Source organism: Bufo bufo, chromosome 8 (genome assembly GCF_905171765.1).
Source record: "Bufo bufo chromosome 8, aBufBuf1.1, whole genome shotgun sequence".
NCBI lineage: Eukaryota > Metazoa > Chordata > Amphibia > Anura > Bufonidae > Bufo > Bufo bufo.
In genome coordinates this window covers 189,740,121-189,761,577 of record NC_053396.1, presented here as the reverse complement: position 1 = coordinate 189,761,577, position 21,457 = coordinate 189,740,121, and the positions used below count along the sequence as shown (strand labels likewise).

The 21,457-nt window shown below is 47.8% G+C and overlaps 1 protein-coding gene across 5 annotated transcripts in view; it reads left to right on the top strand.

The window, feature by feature from the left end:
• The window catches only part of BICRA (BRD4 interacting chromatin remodeling complex associated protein), a 64,193-nt gene that overhangs the window by 27,396 nt on the left and 15,340 nt on the right, over positions 1 to 21,457 (top strand). For 2 of the 5 annotated variants that reach the window (XM_040405010.1, XM_040405007.1), the window contains 7 exons: positions 7,879 to 7,924; positions 10,207 to 10,249; positions 11,577 to 11,642; positions 13,084 to 14,967; positions 15,567 to 15,875; positions 19,747 to 20,421; positions 20,870 to 21,170. In XM_040405010.1, coding sequence (XP_040260944.1) covers positions 7,884 to 7,924; positions 10,207 to 10,249; positions 11,577 to 11,642; positions 13,084 to 14,967; positions 15,567 to 15,875; positions 19,747 to 20,421; positions 20,870 to 21,170 — 3,319 coding nt within the window. In that variant the 5' untranslated portion in view covers positions 7,879 to 7,883. Of the gene's footprint in view, positions 1 to 7,878; positions 7,925 to 10,206; positions 10,250 to 11,576; positions 11,643 to 13,083; positions 14,968 to 15,566; positions 15,876 to 19,746; positions 20,422 to 20,866; positions 21,171 to 21,457 lie in introns of all 5 variants that reach the window. The other 3 variants (XM_040405009.1, XM_040405006.1, XM_040405008.1) reach the window with 2 other exon arrangements.

The window sequence follows — 21,457 nt, the reverse complement described above, 5'->3', positions numbered from 1 at the left end:
GTCAGGCTTCCTCTGGCGAGCACATGGAAGGCTGTGCGGCCCTCCAAAGAAATGCCACCCCACACCATTACTGACCCAATGCCAAACCGGTCATGCTTGAGGATGTTGCAGGCAGCAGAACGTTCTCCACGGCGTCTCCAGACTCTGTCACATGTGCTCAGTGTGAACCTGCTTTCATCTGTGAAGAGCACAGGGCGCCAGTGGCAAATTTTGCTTATCTTGGTGTTCTCTGGCAAATGCCAAACGTCCTGCACGGTGTTGGGCTGTAAGCACAACCCCCACCTGTGGACGTCGGGCCCTCATGGAGTCTGTTTCTGACCGTTTGAGCAGACATATGCACATTTGTGGCCTGCTGGAGGTCATTTTGCAGGGCTCTGGCAGTGCTCCTCCTGTTCCTCCTTGCACAAAGGCGGAGGTAGCGGTCCTGCTGCTGGGTTGTTGCCCTCCTACGGCCTCCTCCACGTCTCCTGATGTACTGGCCTGTCTCCTGGTAGCGCCTCCATGCTCTGGACACTACGTTGACAGACACAGCAAACCTTCTTGCCACAGCTTGCATTGATGTGCCATCCTGGATAAGCTGCACTACCTGAGCCACTTGTGTGGGTTGTAGACTCCGTCTCATGCTACACTAGAGTGAAAGCACCGTCAGCATTCAAAAGTGACCAAAACATCAGCCAGGAAGCATAGGAACTAAGAAGTGGTCTGTGGTAACCACCTGCAGAACCACTCCTTTATTGGGGGTGTCTTGCTAATTGCCTATAATTTCCACCTGTTGTCTATCCCATTTGCACAACAGCATGTGAAATTGATTGTCACTCAGTGTTGCTTCCTAAGTGGACAGTTTGATTTCACCGAAGTGTGATTGACTTGGAGTTACATTGTGTTGTTTAAGTGTTCCCTTTATTTTTTTGAGCAGTGTATTAGTGCCGGCACTCAAAATACCGAAATGCCGGATCCGTCCTTCCGGTCTGCGCATGCGCAGACCGGTAAAAATGTGTAATAAGATACAAGACGGATCCGTCTGTCCGCATGACAAGTGGAGACGGATTCATTCTTGCAATGCATTTGTGAGATGGATCCGAATCAGGATTGCTTTCAGTCACATCCAGATCAGCGGATATGGCGGGCAGTTCTGTCGTCGGACCTGCCCGCCGAATCACACTGCCTCAAGTGTGAAAGTAGCCTTAGTGTTTTTTGTATTTTTTTGTTTTTACTTACTATTAGCCCCCTTAGGGGCTGGAACCTTTGTCCTATTCACCCTTAGGCCCTTTTCACACGGGCGAGATGTGAACGCATTGCACCCGCACTGAATCTGGACCCATTCATTTATATGGGGCTGTGCACATAAGCGGTGATTTTCACGCATCACTTGTGTGTTGCGTGAAAATCGCAGCAAGCTCTATATTGTGCGTTTTTCACGCAACGCAGGCCCCATAGAAGTGAATGGGGCTGCGTGAAAATCTCAAGTATCTGCAAGCAAGTGCGGATGCGGTGCGATTTTCACGCATGGTTGCTAGGATGGAAGTCTATTCACTGTGTTCTTTTCCCTTATAACATGGTTATAAGGGAAAATAATAGTATTCTTTTTAATACAGAATGCTTAGTAGAAGGTCAATTGAGGGTAAAAAAATAAAATAAAATTAACTCGCCTCCTCCAATTGATCCCGTAGCTGCCGACTCCTGTTCTTTCTTCAGGACCTGTCAAAGGACCTGTGGTGACATCACTGTACTCATCACATGGTACATCACATGATCCATCACCATGGTAATGGACCATGTGATGAGCTCAGTGACATCACCACAGGTCCTGAAGAAAGAACAGGAGACCGACAGCTACGCGATCAATTGGAGGAGGTGAGTTCATTATTTTTTTATTTTTTTTAACCCTCATTGGCACTGCGCCACCAATGTTTATTATACTGGGGTGTTGTGGGCGGGGGGTGCGCACAGCGCCACCAATGAAGATAGCTGACCTGTTAATACAAATACAGGAGTCGGGTGCTGGAATCAAATAGCCGGCACCCGACCTCTATGACAGGGAGCTGCGATCCACTGCAGTTAACCCCTCAGGTACCGCAGCTCCCTGTCATAGGGGTCGGGTGCCGGCTATTTGATTCCAGCACCCGCCTCCTGTATTTGTATTAACAGGTCAGTTATCTTCATTGGTGGCGTAGTACGCCCCCCCCCCCCCCCGCCCCTCCTCCTCCTGTCTCTCTCCTTATTGGCGGCGGCAGCACAGGGGGGAGGGAGAGACTCCTCCTCCTCTGCGCTGCTGAGAAGAACATCGGCGGTGGGGCAGAGAACTATCATCTCCTGTGCCTCGCCGCTGTATTCAACTGCAGAGCTGCGGCGGTGGGTCTAGTCGCAAATGGCGACAAGACTAAAAAGTCTTGTCGCCATTTGTAAATTCTAAGTAGCATTGGCGACCATTTTGGTCGCCATCTGGAGCCCTGCCTATGGTAACATGGGCGCTTTTTTTTGTGTGTTTTTAGTTTTTTAAATGTACACGGGCATCTCAAGGCTACCTGCACACGGTGTGGATTTGTATGCAGAAAATCCAGATGAAAGGAGCATCAAAAATATGTTAAAAACCAGACCTAAATCTGCACAATTTATCATGTTTTTTGTGCATTTTCTGTGCATTTTTTTGTGTACATTTTCTGTTTCTTTTAACAAACCCATTGAAGTTTGTGGGTAAAAATCTCTCTACATAAAGTACGGAATCGCACAAATCCACACAGCAGGTCAGTCTCTGTGCATACAAAATATACGACGTGTACAAGAGATTTGGCGAATCTCATTCACTTAGCTGGTACGGTATTACGCTGCTGTTTTTCTGCACGAAAACCGCATGTTAATCCACAAGGTGTGCGGTTACCATTAGGGCCCTTTCATATGAGCCAGTTTTCCATCTGCATGCAAGGTGTGCAGTGAACGCATAGCATCCAGACTGAATCCTGACCCATTAATTTCAAATTTTCAAAGTTTTTCTCGCATCATCTCTGCGTTCATGAGAAATCGCAGCTTCTTCTAGATTGTGTGAAAAATGGAAGACGTCTGGGGTTGCAGGAAATGTAGATTGTTCTTTTCTTCACTCGCGTGGATTTTAATTTTTCTTTAATGTTTTTATCCCAGAAACGGGGTCGATAACTTATTCAAAATTCAAACAATCATCACTTGTACAAATGTGTCGATAAGCATTAAACGTACCTTGCATAGTTGGGCAGTGCTGTGGCTCAGTGGTTAGCATTTGAGACCTGAGTTTATAATCAGGACTGGGCCTTTAATTGTTGTTTTTTTTTTTTTTTAGCACATGTGGCTTCGAAAACCGTTTCGTGTTTAAATTATTTTTTTCATCTTTTTTTGGTGATACAGGGGACTTTATGCCATTTTTTTTACTATAGTATTTATAGTTATTTTGCTAGACACGAGAAAATGTAAAAGAAAAAAAGGGCAAATAGGTGGTTTTTAATTTTTTTTTTTTTTGTTTTTATAGCACAAAGTGCAACAAAAATGGTACATTTTTAAAATGGGTTCCCTTTTTCATTCTGTTACCTTTGATATAGGGCACAGTTTACAGTGGACGGAGGCAGGGCTACAGATTTTGTTGTGGGCTAGTGGATGCGTGATCACGTACGATTTGGGGGACATTTTAATATTTAACACTTTTCGATGTTTATTGGTTTTTCCCTCCGTTACAGGGGGATATGCACTCCTGACATGTACTGCGGAACTGATGATATAGGTCTGCTAAGACCCAGCAGCTCGTGCACATACCCAGCACCCAGCGATCATAAGATTGCTGGGACAGGAGGAGAAAGCAACATTGGCTTTGCCCTCTCTATACACAGTGCCCTTTGAGTACCATGTACATAGGCAAAAAAAAAGTTTCCTGCTTTTTTATAGGGAGCCTGTTGTTACTTACACCGGACTCCCCACCTTGCATGCAAATAATGTCTTGGACGAGATGAACGAAGGATGTATAAAGTGTAGGGTAATTCAGCGATGGGTTAAAGGTACCTTTATGATGGCGCAAGGAGAAGAAACAGATGATGGCGCAAGGCGGGAGGGCTGATGGCACTGGTTGGAGAGTGGACCTGATGGTAGCAGGGCCGGATTAAGAGCATCATGGGCCCGGTGCAGAAGATTTTAATGGGCCTTTTTATAGAAAATGAAAACGCAACGCAGAGCATCTTTTTATAGCACAAATAAAGTGTGACTTTACGCAAAATTACACATGTGAAAATACGCATGCATAAAGTTTGAAGTGTGAACGGGTCTGCGTAATCCCATTCAAGTCTATTGGACTAAAGTTCATGTGTAATTTTGAAGCAGATTTACGCACTGGTTTGCGTGTGAAAAATCTGCTGTGTGAACTTAGCCTAAGTGTACATCTCTGGCCACAGTTTAAATATACAGCCATCTATATAGATGGCTGCATTATGTATAGCCACCCCCCAAGGAGTTAACTAGTGCTGCTGGATATGTCATTCAGGAGCATGAAAAAGCTATTCACGTCTAGCTTTTCACATGCTCCTGAATGGCATATGTGTTTATAAAAGCTAATCTATTATAAGCAGATCTGCCATTGAGGAGCTTGGAAAAGATAGGTAGGCAAGAAATAGTCACCTAGCTTTTCCATGCTCCTGAATGGCATATCTGCTTATATGCATACATGTTTATAATAGCCAAGCCATTATATGCAGATCTGCCATTCAGGAGCATGGAAAAGCTAGGTGAGAAACAGTCACCTAGCTTTTCCATGCTCCTGAATGGCAGATCTGCCTTTAGGCATATCTGTTTATAATAGCTGATCTATTACAGTATAAGCAGATATGCCATTCAGGAGCATGGAAAACTTAGGTGAGTCCTATAGGCTTGATCTATTATAAGCAGATATACCACTCAGGAGCATTGAAGAGCTAGGTGACTATTTCTCACTTAGCTTTTCCATGCTCCTGAATGGCATATCTGTTTATAATAGATCAGGCTCAGCTATTATAAAGATATATATGCCTATAAGCAGATATGCAATTCAGGAGCATGGAAAAGCTAGGTGAAAAAAATCATCACCCAGCTTTTCCATGCTCCTGAATGACATGTCTAAATTATACAGTAGGTGAGGTGAGCCAATGCTGATTTACTTACCACCTATGAGTTGTTTTCTGGGCAGTATACTGAAGGCTGCTGAACGCGACGCACCGCTGGCAGCACCCCTGACTCCACGCAGGAAGAATTTTGAACTTCCCGCGCGCAGCAGCCGTCACGGTCTTTCACTTTACGGCATGGCCTAGGCCCCAGGGGAGGAGTCTGACGTGACGACGCAGCGTGGCGTGCACAGCTGACCTGTCACCTGACCTGATTTGTCAGCTGTCACTGTCCTGGTGAGTTCTGTAAAGGGCCGGACTGGGAGATTTCTCCTTGCGCGCCGGCCCTGTCATCGTCTGACAGTCGGCACGGTTCGGTCCTACTAAAGGGTTGCGGGGCGGCCGCCAGGCAACCTCAGCGAGGCGGCCTATGCGGGCCTAGCTCCGGTTGGCCTATGCAGGCTGCTGGGCCTATTTTCATGCAGGGGCCTGGAGCTGCAGCTCCATCCGCCCCTACGTTAATCCGGCCCTGGATGGTAGTGGGGAGAGCTGATGGCAGTGGGGGATAGTGGAGCTGATGCCACTGGGGGGGGGGAGGGACTGATGCACTTGGGCTGATCACACAGTGGGGAACGAAGGGTGTTGGGGACTAATGGCAGGGGGTCTTATGAGTTTTTATAAAGGAAAACTGTCTAGTAATTAATTTTTTTCTTATTAGATTACTCGATTAATCATAAAAAATAATCGATGGAATACTCGATTACTAAAATAATCGGTTACTGCAGCCCTAGGTGTAATACAGCCCTATGAATGCTCAATTGAATGTGCTGCCGATCACCCCAAAAATGAGCTATAACGCACTGTAGTGGAAATCGGTTCTCCTACTGAGCTTGTAATGTGTTTATACTCTGGAGCCAATCAGAAGAGGTAGAGCTCCAGTGGGAGGGAGCAGCTGCCCCAATCATGAGGCGGGGGTGTGTCTTAGACTACCTCAGACTCCCTGTAGACACTGTATTCACAGATCACAGCTCTGCTTTAATGGAGCCGAGCTAAAAAGCAGTCAAGAAGCAAGGTCTGAGTAAAATAAGTGACAGGAAATCATCCCATATAGGTAGCAGCTTAGATTTTATCTTTCAGGTTCTGACTGGACAGTTGCTTGAAATTTGACAAGGTTTAAATCTGCATGAAGTCTTCATGTTGTCTTTGAGTCTTCTGGTTTAATCCCTCAGCCTTGATCGTGCGGCCTCCTTCTAGCGTGCAGCGCTCTGTGTACGCTGTGTATAATGCAGGCCATTGTCCCGGCTGACAGGCAGCAGTCTGGCTCCTGCGGGGTCTCTCCTTTGTTCGCCATGCTGGAGTACAGCTGTAGTGCACATTGCACAGCACAAAACTCTCTCTTCCGGGCCTGTAACCGAAACCTCCTTGGCCACTGTCCAGCCATGGCCGCCGGCCAAATCTCTCATCTTCCAGTACAAAGTCACCCCTCACCTTGCAGCTCCCGGACATTAATTGGCCTGCGCCTTCTGATGTCACCACCGGCTGTCCGCGGGAATGCTTGGCAAGAAGTGAAAATCGTTCTGTGATAACGCAGGCCTTAAGCGAGGAGTGTCTGCTGCGTGGTGACGGCTGGCAGCGCTGGCACTTTGACGTTTGTCTTGTCATTCATTTGGCGATGTGTGCCTCCATTGCTGTGCCCGTCATTCACAGAGATGCCGATTATGAGATGGGTATTTCCATGCAACAATTTAAACTTAATTTTTTATTTTTACGGGATTTCCTAGAGTTTACACGCTGCTATAGTGGGACACATTAAAAAGGGAGTCTGTCATCACATCCCCCTCAATCAAACCATCAGATGCTGTTGGTCCCATCACAATTGGTGGCCACAATGTGGAGAAATGGGCATATTTAGAATTTGAAAATTAGACCCTTGGTGCAACAAGGGGAGTGTCGTTGCACCCAGAGGCTCTGCTCACTCGCTTCTACCACTTTGACAGGCAGGGAAGACGTTCTCATGCCTGGCCCCAAAGTCTCTCGCCTGCATGTTTGACTATGCGATCAGTACAGTACAGAAGAACACTGGTCCATGGGTTCTATACTGCGCATGCGCCTTCAATCTTCTCTACTGTACTGTCCCTGTGCTGATTGCATCGTCAAGCACGCAGGCATAAGACTTCAGGTCCATGCGTGATTACATCTGCACAGCTTGGCCCTGTCAGTCAAAGTGGTGGAGGCATGGACTTAGAAGCAAGTGAGTGGAGCCTCTGGTGCAACAAGGGTGATGCCGTTGCACCCAAAGGGCTAATTTGCTTATTATAAAAAAGCTGATTTCTCCATGTTGCGGCAGTGAATGAAAAAGATATGCTAGTTTATGTTGGCACGAAGTGTCGACCAACAAGAGGGTGAACACGCAGGATCCATTAATTTGTAGCTCCCTAAATATGTATATTCTAACTTAATAGAGGGAGAGGGTTACAAGGAGGATCTCTTCCTCGGAGGACTTGTCCTGTCCTACATTAGACAGTTAACCCATTTATTTTAATGGGTACTGTGTCATGCTTCATTTCTCCTGTGGTGGCGCTGCAGAGAAATTGAACACTTGCTGCCTGGTTTGCCCACTCATCGCAGGGGATCTCGGCAGGAGGACACTTTGTGATCCGCTTATGGTCAAGTAGGAATGGAGAACCCCCCCTTAAAGGAGTGACCTATTTAACACTATGACCTCCTAGATGTTTGCCTGACTCTGAATGTTGGTTGCGTTTACTTACGGGTCTTTATCTGTTTTTTGCAGTTGACATGGACGATGAAGATGGCCGATGTTTGCTAGATGTAATTTGGTGAGTAGTTCTCAATGGCCTGCGGGTCTCATCAAGGACATTAAAAAAATCTTGAATATCGTCCTTCTAACTTCAGTGAAAAATTGAAATGTTATATTTTTTATTTATTTTTGGGAGGTTGGCCCATCTCATACGTTGGAGGCATATCGCTATGATATGCCCCCAATGTCTTATAGATGCGGGTCCCTAGAACGGAGCCCGCAAAGTGAAGGATTGCAGACTGCTGCGCATGAGCGGCCGCCCTCCATTTATTCTTATGGAGCGCCGAAAATAACAGAGCAGCGTGCTTGGCTATTTTCGGGAGTCCCATAGAAATGAGTAGGAATCGTACAGTGCGAGCGGGGCCCGCCACTCCGTCCACTTCTGTGGGGCCCGCCACTCCGTCCACTTCTGTGGGGCTGACTGAAATAGCCGAGCAGTTTCCTAGAAGTAAATGGAGGGCGGCCGCGCTTGTGCAGTCTGCTCTCCTTCACTTTGCAGGCTCCGTTCCAGAGATAGCTGTTGGTCCCAGAGGTGGGACCCCCACTTATCATACGTTGGGGGGGCAAAGGCTAGTGATATGCCCCCCAATGTATGAGATGGACCAAGTACTGGCTCTATAGATGTGGTTGACGTCTCCAACAATCTATGGCACTAAAGAGCACAGGTGTCTCAAGCAGCACTAGTTGCATGATGGGTAGTTTAGCTCGCTCGCCTTGTGGCCTTACGTAGATAGTTGGATCGTTGCTTTATTATTCCGCCTGCTAATGCCGCGCTGTGTCGCCTGATCTGCTCCTCTGTATGAGATGGGCGACTTGGATTCCATCCCTTCCACGAGCGGAAAGTTTATTTTCATTAAATTTTTTAAAGGAATATTCCCATTGTAAACTTTTATGCTTTAAATAACTATATGGAGGGAAACGTCCCATGCGAAGCGGTATGTTATACAGACCTGCTAAAAGCCCCGCTCCCGCTGTCTGTAGTGCTTAGAAATGGTTCCCTGATTCTCTTGAAGGATCACACACAAGGACTATGAAAGTGCCACCATTTTTTCAGGTCTAATTATGTTTTTTTTCCTTTTTTCAAAATATCTGCTTGGTGTCAGTGAATAGAAATTCGTGCTTTGCATCCAGCAGCTGAAACCTGTTATGATCATGTCCAAATGACAAAGATCAGCAACCGGGGCTTTGAAATGTTTAACACATCCTTATGGACCTAATCGGGAGAGGTTTTTGCCCTGTAATGGCAGTACAGATGGTTTCTGTCTGCTGACGGCAAGCAGAGATGTTGAAATTGGTAACGAATTGCGTCTATTATTTAATCATTTATGTCAGTCTCCTGCCCAGTGTATGACCCGCATACAGCGAGGAAGAGGGCTGCTGGCAGATGACTCTTTAAAGAGTTTGTGTCACCCCTCCTGACATGTCTGTTTTAGTCACAACTTGCATCCCTTCCCATGTAATAACAATCTATTCTCATGACTATGTTGTGCTGTTCCTTTATTATTCCTTCTAGAAGTTATGAGCAAATTGCTAGCAGTTTGCCATGAAGATCCAGTTGGGGGTGTCCCGACACAGTTTGAAACTATCCAATCAGTGCTTCCATTGTCAAACTGTGCAGGGTCATGCCCCCAACTGGTAACGCCCTTCTGGACCTTCATTGCAAACTGCTAGGAATCTATTCATAACTTCTAGCAGGAATAATAAAGTAATGGGACAACATAGCGTCATAAGAATAGATGCTCCACAGTTGGTATTACACCGGGAATGCAAGTAGTTACTAAAATAGACATGTGAGGAGAGGGGACGGGTCCTCTTTAAAGAGCAGTGTCCCATTGAATATCCCAATAATACTGCCCTCTGTGCACCACGAGGTATGTCCAAGGCTGTGCTCACATCACTGTTTAGCTTTCCATTCTTTGATCCATCAGAAGAACGGGGGGGAAAGAACCGGATCCGTCTTCTCTATGATCATCCGTTATAAGTTTTCATTAGTTTGTCACTTTCACCAGAGATCAGTCATTTTTGATGGGAGAAAGTCCTTTGGGCAAGACTAAACGCTGATGTGAACTGAGCCGAAGGGCTCATTCACACGACCGTAATTCTGGGTCCGTATTCGTTCCACAAGCTTGCGGAACGGGTGCGGACCCATTCATATCAATGGGGCCGCAAAAGATGCGGACAGCACAGTGTGCTGTCTGCATCCGTAGTTCCATTCCGCGGCCCCTGCAAAAAATAGAGCATGTCCTATTCTTGCCACGTCTTGGCTCTTATTGCTATTAATCTGCGTTTTCTGCTTTTCAGTGACCCCCAAGCTCTGAATGACTTTTTACATGGATCAGATAAGGTGAGTGCACACAGGCGAATATCGTGATAGAAACAAATGGGATCCTACTGCAGTTCTGTAAATCTCTCCATACACGTTTAGATGTTTTTTGTCTAAACCTCTTCAAAATTGAGGGGGACCAGGTGACCATCTAAGGGTTCTTGCACACGACCGTATTCCCTCTGAGACCTACGGTCCGTGAGCGGGCCTTATGTCCCGGAGCGGCATTGATTGTGCGCATGGGAGCACATAGCATCATAGATTACAATGATGCTGTGCACGTCAGGGCCACCCGCGGGACAATAGCTCTGTGGGTGGCCCAACATGCACAGCATTATTTGTAATCTATGATGCTGTGCACGATCAATGCTGCTCCGGGACATAAGGCCCGCTCACGGACCGTAGATCTCGGAGGGCATACGGTCGTGTGCGAGGGCCCTAATAGGTTTAGGGGCTCCAACGACAGGTAAAAGGATTCAGTAATTAAAGGGGTTGTCGGGGCTTTTACTATTGATGACCTATCCTCAGGACTGGTCATCAATATTAGATCTGCGGGGGTCCGACCCCCCCTCCCCCTTTGCCAATCAGCTGTATGAGGAGACGGCACAGTGTGCACATGCTGTCTCCCGTCTCTCTTCCTGTCCGCTGCTGTATGTCTATAGCAAAGCAGCAGCGGACAGGCAGACGGCACGCGCTCACTGCGGTCTCCTCATACAGCTGATCGGCGGGGGTGCCGGGTATCGGACCCCTGCAGATCTGATATTGATGGCCAGTCCTGAGGATAGGTCATCAATAGTAAAAGCCTGGACAACCCCTTTAAATTTCAATTGCTCGATTCTTAGTTCTTGAGGAGATAAGACTCCTGGCAGAGGTTTCCTCTATTCTTCCTACTGAGAACACATGGATTCTTGGCTGAGTTGAGCATGCTTGTATATGGGTGGATTGGGAGTGATGGCTACCCACTCTAGGAGCATTCGACTGACAGCTGTCTTAATTGTATGGCTGGCCTAATATGCATGGAACAATAAGGGAGAACTTGGTAATGCTTAATATTCCCCTATGGAGGCACTACAGGGAAATCTGCTAGTAGGTTCTCCCCAAAAAAATTACACGTGATCCCTACCATAGGACACCCTGTGATCGCCTTATCTTGGGGCCTTTCTAGCAAAATCGGTTTGATCAACACTACAAAATACAATGCATCGCACTCTCCGTTGTATTGGTGGTGCATGCTGGGATATGTAGTGCCACAGAAGATAGTCAGCCATAGCTTTGTACGTTAATGCTGAGATAATACCTGTGATTTGTCAGCAGTTTTCAGGATTTCTTTTCTTACTGTTTTCTCTAGATTGATGGAGACGATTTGCTGGATAACACTGGAGATGCAGCAAATGCCTTCTTCGTGGGCACTGGGGTAATGGCGCTCACTTACCTCTCTTAGCTAGTCATTGTCATCACTCTTCCAAGAGACCCATTCTGCAATTTTACTAAAAATCTATGCGGCTGGGGCTATACGGCGACCTGTCGCAGAAAAGTCACGCAACATTTTTTGTAATGATAGTCAATGGTGTTGCACTGCGACATGTGACATACTGCGGTGCGACCGTGGCACACACAAATCCAGTATGTCACAGTGCGACACCGTTGACCATCATTACAAAAAATGTCATGCCAATTTTCTGTGACACATGTTGCCGTTTAGCCCTATCCTTAAGCTGCTTTCACCTGGGTTTTTTTCTTTTGGTGGCAATTTTTGCATCTTTATTTTCCGGTAAAAACCACACCTCGAGATGGTAGCTGAAGGTCTATGGGAAATATAAAGCACATGAGACAACAAGCGTTTTTTTGCCACTGCCGTTTTTGTTCATTAAGTGGCATTTTCAAAAACGCAAAATGGCAGTTTTTGAAAACCCCTTCTCTAGAGGGGAAAAGCAGCGAATAAGACGCATGGTGGGATTTCCTATGCCAGTCTTGATCACCTGTGCACTGAAGGATCAAAGGATAGGTAGTCCGTGTAAGTCTCAGAAAACCCTTTTTAATAAATCTGGTGCATATCTGGCTCTGTGCTAGAAACTTGCATCTATTTATAGTAAATCCAGGAGGCAACAGTAAACCCTCCCGCCGTGCCCCACTCCCTTTTTTCGCAACTTTTTGCAGAAGTGGAGAGAAGCGCAAAAATGAGTTTTTAATGTTGCCTAAAAGGTTAAGTCAATCTCCCCCTCTGTGTGCAAGAAAATTGTGCAAGGACCCTTTTTTTTTTTATATTTTTTTTTTTTTGGGTGCTTGATACTGATGGCCTGTCCCCAGGATAGGTCATCAGTATCTGATCGGTGGGGGTCCGACTCCCGGCACACCTACCAATCGTCTGTTTGTAGAGGCTGCAGCGCTCCAGCGAGGGCTCCAGTCTCTTCTTAGGCCAGCATCAGTCATATGGTCACCACTATGGCTGCTGCGACCTACATGCAGCTTAATCAGTGGGGGTGCTCAGTATTAGACCCCACTGAGTAGATTCTGATGACCTATCAAACTGCTAGATAATCTCTACAAAAAGGAAAAAAAAAACTTTTTGCGGTGTTTTCAGGCTATTTATTTTTTTGGGGTCAGTTTTTTTTTTTATTTTTTTTTTTATATATCTTTTTTTCCAATCTTAGCATTTCCTATAGGACCCCGTAAAACTCAAGCGTGTTAAAAGTGTACTGAATAGAAAAACACTTGTAAACGAGGTCACGTTTTTTTCACGAGTGCGTGTAAAGGGCTTAGGCTGGATTCACACAGCATTTTGCATCATTTTCAGCAGCTTTTTGTAATCTTTACAGGCCGCACTTCTAATGTGTTTTTTTTTTTTATCATTTCAGCTTCATGTTCAGGAAACTCCAGGGAACCATTTAACTACAGAACCAAACCCCCCAGCTGGTGGTGTAGATTTGGACTTTTTGCCCGATGACATCCTTGGGTCTCCATCAGGGGCGAGCGCCGGCCTCTCAAACTCTGACCAGCCATGCGACATCCTCCAGCAGAGCTTGCAGGAGGCCAACATTACAGAACAGACTCTTGAAGCCGAGGCAGAACTGGACTTGGGCTCTTTCCAGCTCCCTAATCTGCAACCAGTGGTGCCGGCTGCCCCGGATGGGACCCCTCAAATATTTTCTGGCGGTGCAGACCTTATTGGACTTCAGCAGCCGGCAGTGCTGACGCACCAAGCATTAGTGCAGCAGTCAGTGGGGCAGGATGTGGTCAACAAGGCAATCAGCGTACAACCGTTTATCCAACAAGTTGGACTCAGTAATGTTACATTACAGCCCATCTCCAACCTCCCAGGGTTGCCCAATGGCAGTCCTGGGGGGGCATTGGGGATTGGGCAAATACAAGTGGTGGGACAACAAGTGATGGCCATCAACCAGCCTGCACAACAGATCATTGCCAAGCCAGTGCAGTCAACACAGGTGGCCAATCTGCCGGTAGGTAGCTACCTAGCTGGCAGCACCCAAGAGCAGCAGCAGGTCGCGTTAGCGTCAAGTGGGGTGTCTCCACAGAACGCCGGATTGGTCCTACAGAACAAAATTCCCACTGTGGCCACCACACTGAATGGCAGCTCCATGTTTGCCAGTGTGTCGGCGGCTCAGTGCACTCAGTCGCTCACAGTGACTTCCAGTCTGAACAGCCCAGTTATTATACAACGGACTCCAACTCCAATACAACCCAAACCGGCTGGTGTACTCCAGCAAAAACTGTTCCAGATCTCGCCCAAACCGTTCGCTCCCAACAATACCACACTCACCATTCAGGGGGACGCATCACTGCAGCAACAGCCGAAAGCTCAGCAAAACCTGACATTCATGGCCGGGAAACCTGGTCAAAATGTCGTCCTTTCCAGCTTTCCCCAGGGCCTTTCTGCCAATGTCTTTAAACAGCCTCCTCCACAGCAGCAGGCACTCGGCAAACACATGAGTGTCCAGCTGCTAAACCAAGGCAGCAGTATTGTCATCCCGGCTCAGCATGCCCAGGCCATGCTGCAGGGACAGAACCAGTTCCTCTTGCCAGGAGCTTCAGCCGTCCAGCAGCTTTCTGCACTGCAGGCCAACATGAGTGGCCAGATCTTAGCTGCTTCCCACCCCAGTGGACAAGCCCACATCATCGCCAGCCAAGGTCCAGGAGGCCAAATTCTCAATCAGGCCCTTGCCAGCCAGCTGAACTTGGGGCAGGTCCTCACGTCTCAGAACGCGCATGGCACTGCTCACATACTGTCTGGCCCCATACAGCTGCAGGCGGGGCAAGTTGGCCAACCTACCTTGTTCCAGATGCCAGTCTCCCTGGCCAATAGCCTGAGCACCCAGAGTCAACCTGCAGTGACGACGTCCCTTAACCAAGCCGGGCAAACGGTTATCCAAGGAGTGACTTTGCCCAATCAGGTGGCCATGTTTAACACGCCTGAGGGCCTCAGTCAAGCAGTGAGCATCCAGCAGGCCTCGACGAGAAGCAGCCAGAGCCCGGGCATTGTGCAACAAGGAGCCAGCCTTCTGTCCAGCACGGAGCAGACCTCCATATTGACCGTCCAAACGACACAACAGCCATCACAAGGACAGGCCCAGCTCCAACTGAATGTACAGCAGCAGCCGCAGCCCCCTCAGCAGGCAATGCCAAGCCCCAGTCTTGAACCCAACCCCGACAAAATAATCCTTAGCCAAGCAACGCCAGGAAATATTATCAGTGCAGATTCCATGCAGATGTTCCTCCAGCAGGTAAGCCATATTCGTCTCTGTAAATCCCGCTAGCAAATAATACTGAGGCGCCTAGGTTACATTTCTGACCCGAGGGGGGAGGTATCGAGTCCTATACTGAAAGATGAGTCTTGCAGCATCTCTCAAAGCTCATTGTTGGGCCGTGCATGCTCTAATGCCGCTTTTACTATTAATACGTTGTTTCTTCTCTCTTTATTTATGTGCTTTTTAGCCTTTGTTGTCATCTAGGTTTTTATTTTTTTGGTTTATTTTTTATTTTATTTTTTTTTCAGAATTTTCATGACTCTTGGATATGACTCACCAAGGCTCAATAGACACCTGTGCAGGGCTGATCTGTGTCATATCCGAGGGCTATAGTGGAAAGACGCTTGTGTCTCCAGGGAACAGAATTTTAGGGCTAAATTCTGATTTGCACTCGTTGCCCTCTAGTGGCCAAATCGCAGAATGGTCCATACAGCTTGTAAAGGATTGTGTATGTTGTAACTGAGCGCAATGGGGAGGGGGGAGGGGGGTTACTGCCTCCTCGTAGAACATGATTAAAATGCCGTTTTTGTGTGAGCGAGTGTTTAACGGACGGTTGCCAATGTTGGCCATTGCAGAAGGAGCAGCAACAGCAGCAATATTATGAAGTGACGTTGAAACCACAGCAGGAGAGCAGCCTGGTGCAAACCTCTGCAGCCCCACAGATCTTTATGCCAATCTACAGCATAGCCGCCTCTGGCAGCACTTTCAGCATCAGTACCTCCAGCAGCAGTAGCGTACCCGCCTCCGTCATAGTGAGCAGCAGTTCCGGCTCCACAGCCCAACCCAACCGTGATTTGGCCCAGAACCATGCCACAACACCGGAATCCAAAGGACACTTACCTCATTTCCCTACCAGCCAGTCTCAGCAGGCTATGTCCTGCCAGGTAGCCACTATCCCCAATTCAGCCCTGCTTTCACCTTAATCCTTTATTTTCTGGCTCCCCCCTTCTAATTTTCTTTCCCGTAACCTGTGGTGGCAAATTTTCCTTTTTTACTTCACTTTACTGTGCGACTCCATGCAGTACCGCAGACTATTGCACCAGTAATAACCCTGTCCGGACCGATCATAATGGGTATCATGGAGATTGCAAATTGCATGATGATTGCTGATTGCCCTGGTGAGACAGTTTGCCCCTCTAATTTGATCAGCATTATTAAACACTTTATTATTGGCATGGCGGTCATTAAAGGGGCGTGCACTACGATATCTGCAGTGATGGGAATGTCTTTATAAGCATCTCCACATATGCATTTACAGCAGGTCCTACTTAGGGTACTTTCACACTAGCGTTATTCTTTTCCGGTATTGAGTTCCGTCCTCGGGGCTCAATACCGGAAAAGAACTGATCAGTTTTATCCTAATGCATTCTGAATGGAGAGAAATCCGTTCAGGATGTCTTCAGTTCAGTCACTCTTACGGTATTTGGCCGGAGAAAATACCGCAGCATGCTGCGGTATTTTCTTTGTCCAAAATTCCGGAACACTTGCATTATTTTCCATTGAAATGCATTAATGCCGCATCCGGCATCAAGTGTTCCGCATGCACAGACCTTTAAAAATGCAAAAATTAAATAAATACCGGATCCATTTTTCCGGAGAGACGGATCAGTCTATAAATGCTATCCGTTCGCACACGGATTTCCGGATCCGGCAGGCAGTTCCGGAGACTGAACTGCCTGCCGCATCTTCACAACGAACGTGTGAAAGTACCCTTACGAGGCCTCTGGTTTGGCTGATATCCCTCGTTATTTTTCCAGGCTCTTTAATGGGTCGGTCATTGACTTAGAGTAGCTAACTGTAGGTGGCACCAGAGAGGCGGTTTTCTTTCTGGAGGAAAGCTGATTTGCATGTAAAACTCTCCTCAAGCAGAATCAGTACCTTCCAAGAGGAACGTAACGGTAGTAGTTAATGGCTAGTTCTTTCATTAACCGTTCCTGTTACTCCTATGGCCACTTAAAGGGGTTGTGCAAGAATGGGGGTGTTCTTTGCACTTCCCCCTCATTCATCCAGACCTGTAAAACGGGACTTTCCTGCCTCCCACTCCGTCTCCTTCAGGCCTGCAGTGCTCTGCTGGGCTTTCTCCATGGCTGCAGCGATGTAAAACTGGATGTTGACATCAAAGAAACCCAGTGGAGCATAGCAGGCCGGGAACAGAAGGAGCGATGAGCCGCTGCAGGAAACCCTATTCTTGCACAACCCCTTTAAAGGGAATCTGTCCCCAGCGTGGTCTCCCTATCCCACTATTTGCATTGACACGTAGGTGGTGTTCACATGATTAAAACGTTTTTTCTTTAGTTGATCCATCCGAGGCTCCGTTCACTTTTTCTTAATATGCATATTCGACCCTCTGCACACGAACATGTGCTTCCCGTTGCCGTAGTGTGGACAGCATTTGCGGATCCGCAATACACGGGTGCCGTTCCGTGGGCATTCCGCATTCACTTGAATGGGTCTGCAAATCCAGAGATCCGGAACGGAAGCACTACGGAGTGCTTCCATGGGGTTCCATTCCGCAAAAAGATAGAACATGTCCTATCTTTTTGCGGAACTGCTGGATCGCGGACCCATTAAAGTGAATGAGTTCGCGATCTGCTGCGGCTGCCCCACGGACTGTGTTCGTGCATTGCGGGCCGCAGCACGACTACGGGGTGCACACGTTCGTGTGCAGGGGACCTTAGGCTTTTGGTGCAATGAAGACGTCACCGTTGCTCTTGTTTCAACCAAGCCCCACTCTTTTCTGTGGTCAGCCCTTCCCCAGCTGCTTCGCCACTGCCTGGCCTTGTCAACCAAAGCAGCCACGGAGTGGCTGGCCACAGAAAGGAGTGGAGCTTGGGTGCAACAAGAGCAATATTGACTCGCTCATTGCACCAATGGTCTAATTTGCATATTAAGAAAAAGTGACTTAACTCGGGACCGGAGCCGCCGGTCAGCAAAAAAACCAGAAATGTTTTAATCAGGTGACCCACAGCTTGTGTGTCTATGCAAACGGCTGGAGAGGGAGGTCGCCGGTGACAGTCATTTCTAAAGGCATATGTTTTATGTCCTATTAGGGCAAATGGGTGTCAGAGAGTCATTAAATTTCCATTACATTGTCTGGAATGCCTAGCCAGATGCCGCCCCCTGGCTATAAGGACTGACCACTGAGATTTGTGGATGGTAAGGGGTAAGTGGTTTGTCATCTTTATTACCGTCCAACTTTCCCATTTAAGAAAGTAATGACGCTCCTTTAAAAACCGGCCACTGTTCCTGCCCGTGGAAAGTCAGCAATCATTGCAGTGAGAGGCGTATGACGTGTAGGGTGGCACTGCACACTGGGGTGACTCTTCTCTTCTGGTGGCTCCTGCTTGCACTTGATTTCTGTACCGTTACTAATTTCTTCCCCCTAAATGCTGCTGCTGTTCTCTGGTTAATTTTACCCTCTTCTCCTCCTTCCTGCACACTCTGCCTTACTGTCAGTCGCGGACTCTTCCTGTGCCTTGTGTGTCTTCATTTGCTTGGGATATAAGCGGGTACAATGTTCTATGGCAGGGATGCCCAACCCACGGCCCTCCAGCTTTTGCAAGACTAACTCCCAGCATGCACGGACAGCCTACGGCTATCAGAGCATGCTGGAAGTTGTCGTTTTGCAACAGGTGGAGGGTCGCAGGTCGAAAATCCCTGTTCTGTGGGAAGATGTGGAGTGTTTTCAAAATGTATGTTTCACCCGTCTCTATATCAGGCACCAGCAACCTCCGCCTGTCCAGCTGCTGTGAAGCGACAACTCCCAGCATGGACACGTACTCTGTTTCTTATATACTCATAGAAGTGAAGAGGATTCTGGGAGCTGTAGTTTCAGAACAGCTGGAGTGCCGGAGGTTGCTATAGATGTTTTAGTACAGGCATGCTCAACCTGCGGCCCACCAGCTGTTGCAACTCCCACAATGTCCTGCTGTAGGCTGTTCGGGCATGCTGGGAGATGTAGTTTTGCAACAGCTGGAGGGCCGCAGGTTGAGCATGCCTGTTTTAGTAGATATGAGTATACCGTAAATGTAGGAAGGGCAGTTGGCATAATGCAGGTTTCCATACCAAGGCCAACTGCTTTCCTTACCTACATTTACTTTGCAGTTTAAAGGCTAGGTCCACCTTTTTATAAACCTTTTAATTTACCCAATAAATCTAAAATGAAGCAAATTTGCTAACGATATTACCAGTAATTAAAAATCTTTCCATTTCCTTTTCACAGCTTTGCAAACTACTCATCTCCATGGTAACAGACTACAAGCAAACTCTTTGTAGTCTGATCTTTCAGTCCTCTACTCCTGGCTAACCTCCCAAATATAAGTGGAAGGGACAGATGAAAAATGGAGTCTGGTTTATCAGACTACACGAAATTTGCTTGTAGTCTGTCACCATGGCGATGCATAGGAGCTGTGGAAACAAAACGACAGGAAAATAGCAAATTAAGCAAGGTTTTGCAAAGTTGCTTCATTTTAGATGGATAAGGTTGGGTTTTCCCTATTATCAGCTTTGTGAGGCTCGGGGAAAGTTCAGCTGTACTGTTCTTCGATGAGGCTAATGGCAAGAAGTCCAGAAAACCCCCGGCCCCCCATGATTACTACTACCCAGAGACATTTCTATACATAGATGTGACTGATATTAGCGGCTCTTACGCTACTATTCGCTCCATATACATTTAGGCTTTTTGTATGATGCAGATATTCTGGTTTTGTCCATGCCCGTCTCTCATTATGTAACATTCTCCTTTTTCTTCTATAGATTCCAGCTGGACAACAGAAGCTTCCCGGAGCCTCGCCTTCCCATACACTACCTCACCCCCCCAGCCCTCAGCTGCAGGCCTCTGCTACCCACCATTCACAAATGCAGTCCCCTCACCAGTCGCGCCCTCCTTCCCGGCCACCGTCACGCCCTCACTCTCGGCCTCCGTCTCAGCCTCAAAGCATCCCTCGTCCTGCTTCTGAGCCCCTTTCCCGCTCGTGTACTCCTCAGATGCAAAACCTTTATGTCATCCAGAACCAAATCTCCTCTTCTCCTCATGGTTCTTCCCAGCATCCCCTGCGTCCTCCTTCTCAGCCTCAGGTACAGACGCCTTTTCCACCTCATCAGACGATGGCCACCGACATCCCGCAAACCCTCTCGTCCCCTCAGCAGCATGTCCAGCTCCAAGTGCAGCTGGGCACCACCCAGCCTGACATTCGGGCAGGGCTCCCTGTGTCCTTGCAGGCCACCCCACCCACATCAGAATCCCAAACGCATACGTTCCCAGTGCAGTTCCAGGCGCAGACCCCTATTAAAGCCCAGACGCCGGGGCAGCCCATCCACTTGCCCCCCGAACAGCAGCGTACCTTTCAGATGACCCCCAGCCAGTTCCATGCTTTGGCGTTGTCCGGTGCCCTGCCCCAGCAGAAGCAGCTTTTGGAGAGATTTCAACAGGTGAGGGAAGAGTAGCATCCGACTTGTATTCCCCTTAAAATAGCAATACTGGGGCCTCTTTTATTGCTGTTCCTCTCTTATTCTTCCTGGAAGTGTATGGATAAATTGACGACTGGGCATAAGGCCTTGTCCATAGTGTATATCTGTATGCAATGAAGGTAGCGACACTAACCAGACGGTGTCAAGATTATAGGAGGAGTTATGTGGAATAGTAGTGCCCAGTTATCATTGTTTGTACATTTCCAGGAGGGATAAAAGAGGCACGATTCAAAATTTATTCTTTGCTAGATAAATCCTGTATAGGTTTATCTGTACATTTTAGGGTGGCACCTTCTGCATCACCACTGTTCCCTTTGGAGACATGACGGTTTCATGTCTGTTCACCGTGTTGAACTCCTTTTCTTATGTATATTCTTTAATCATGCCCCTGACCTTTCTTCTCTTGCAGATGCAGCAGCAGGGCTTGATGTTGTCAGCCCAGCAGCAGCAGCAAGGTGGGGTACAGACCTCGCCGGCGATTAGCTCGCAGTTCACCGGTCAGACGTCTTCGTTGCTGATCAGTAGTCAGGGGCAGCCGGTTTCAGCTCAAGCTCCCCTGCACGGCCACTCCCCGGGTCAGGTACTTGTCCAGTCCACCCAGGTGGTGCACAGTGATGTGACGAAGATGCAAGGCGCAGGCGTCCCCCAGGCTGCTCAGCTTTCAACACTAATTCAACAGCAGCAGGCGTCTGTTTTAGTGAAGCCTTCAGGTGAGCACTGCAAGTGGCGCTGCGCCGATTTATAGTGTGCGTTAATAGGATGTCGGGAGGAGGGGGGGGGGCCTTCGGCAAATCATTACCTCCGCTGCAGCTGCCGGGATCTCTGGCACTCCCGTAGAAAAGCACGGAGCGGCGGCACACATTTCCGACCAGCCACTCCGTCCATATCGGGGAAGCTCCACCGGTTATGATGCCCCCATTCTTGTGATCTTGGGGGTACTAGCTTCTCTATCCCTTGGATCGGGGATAACTTTCTCTAACCGGAATCCCCCTTTTAA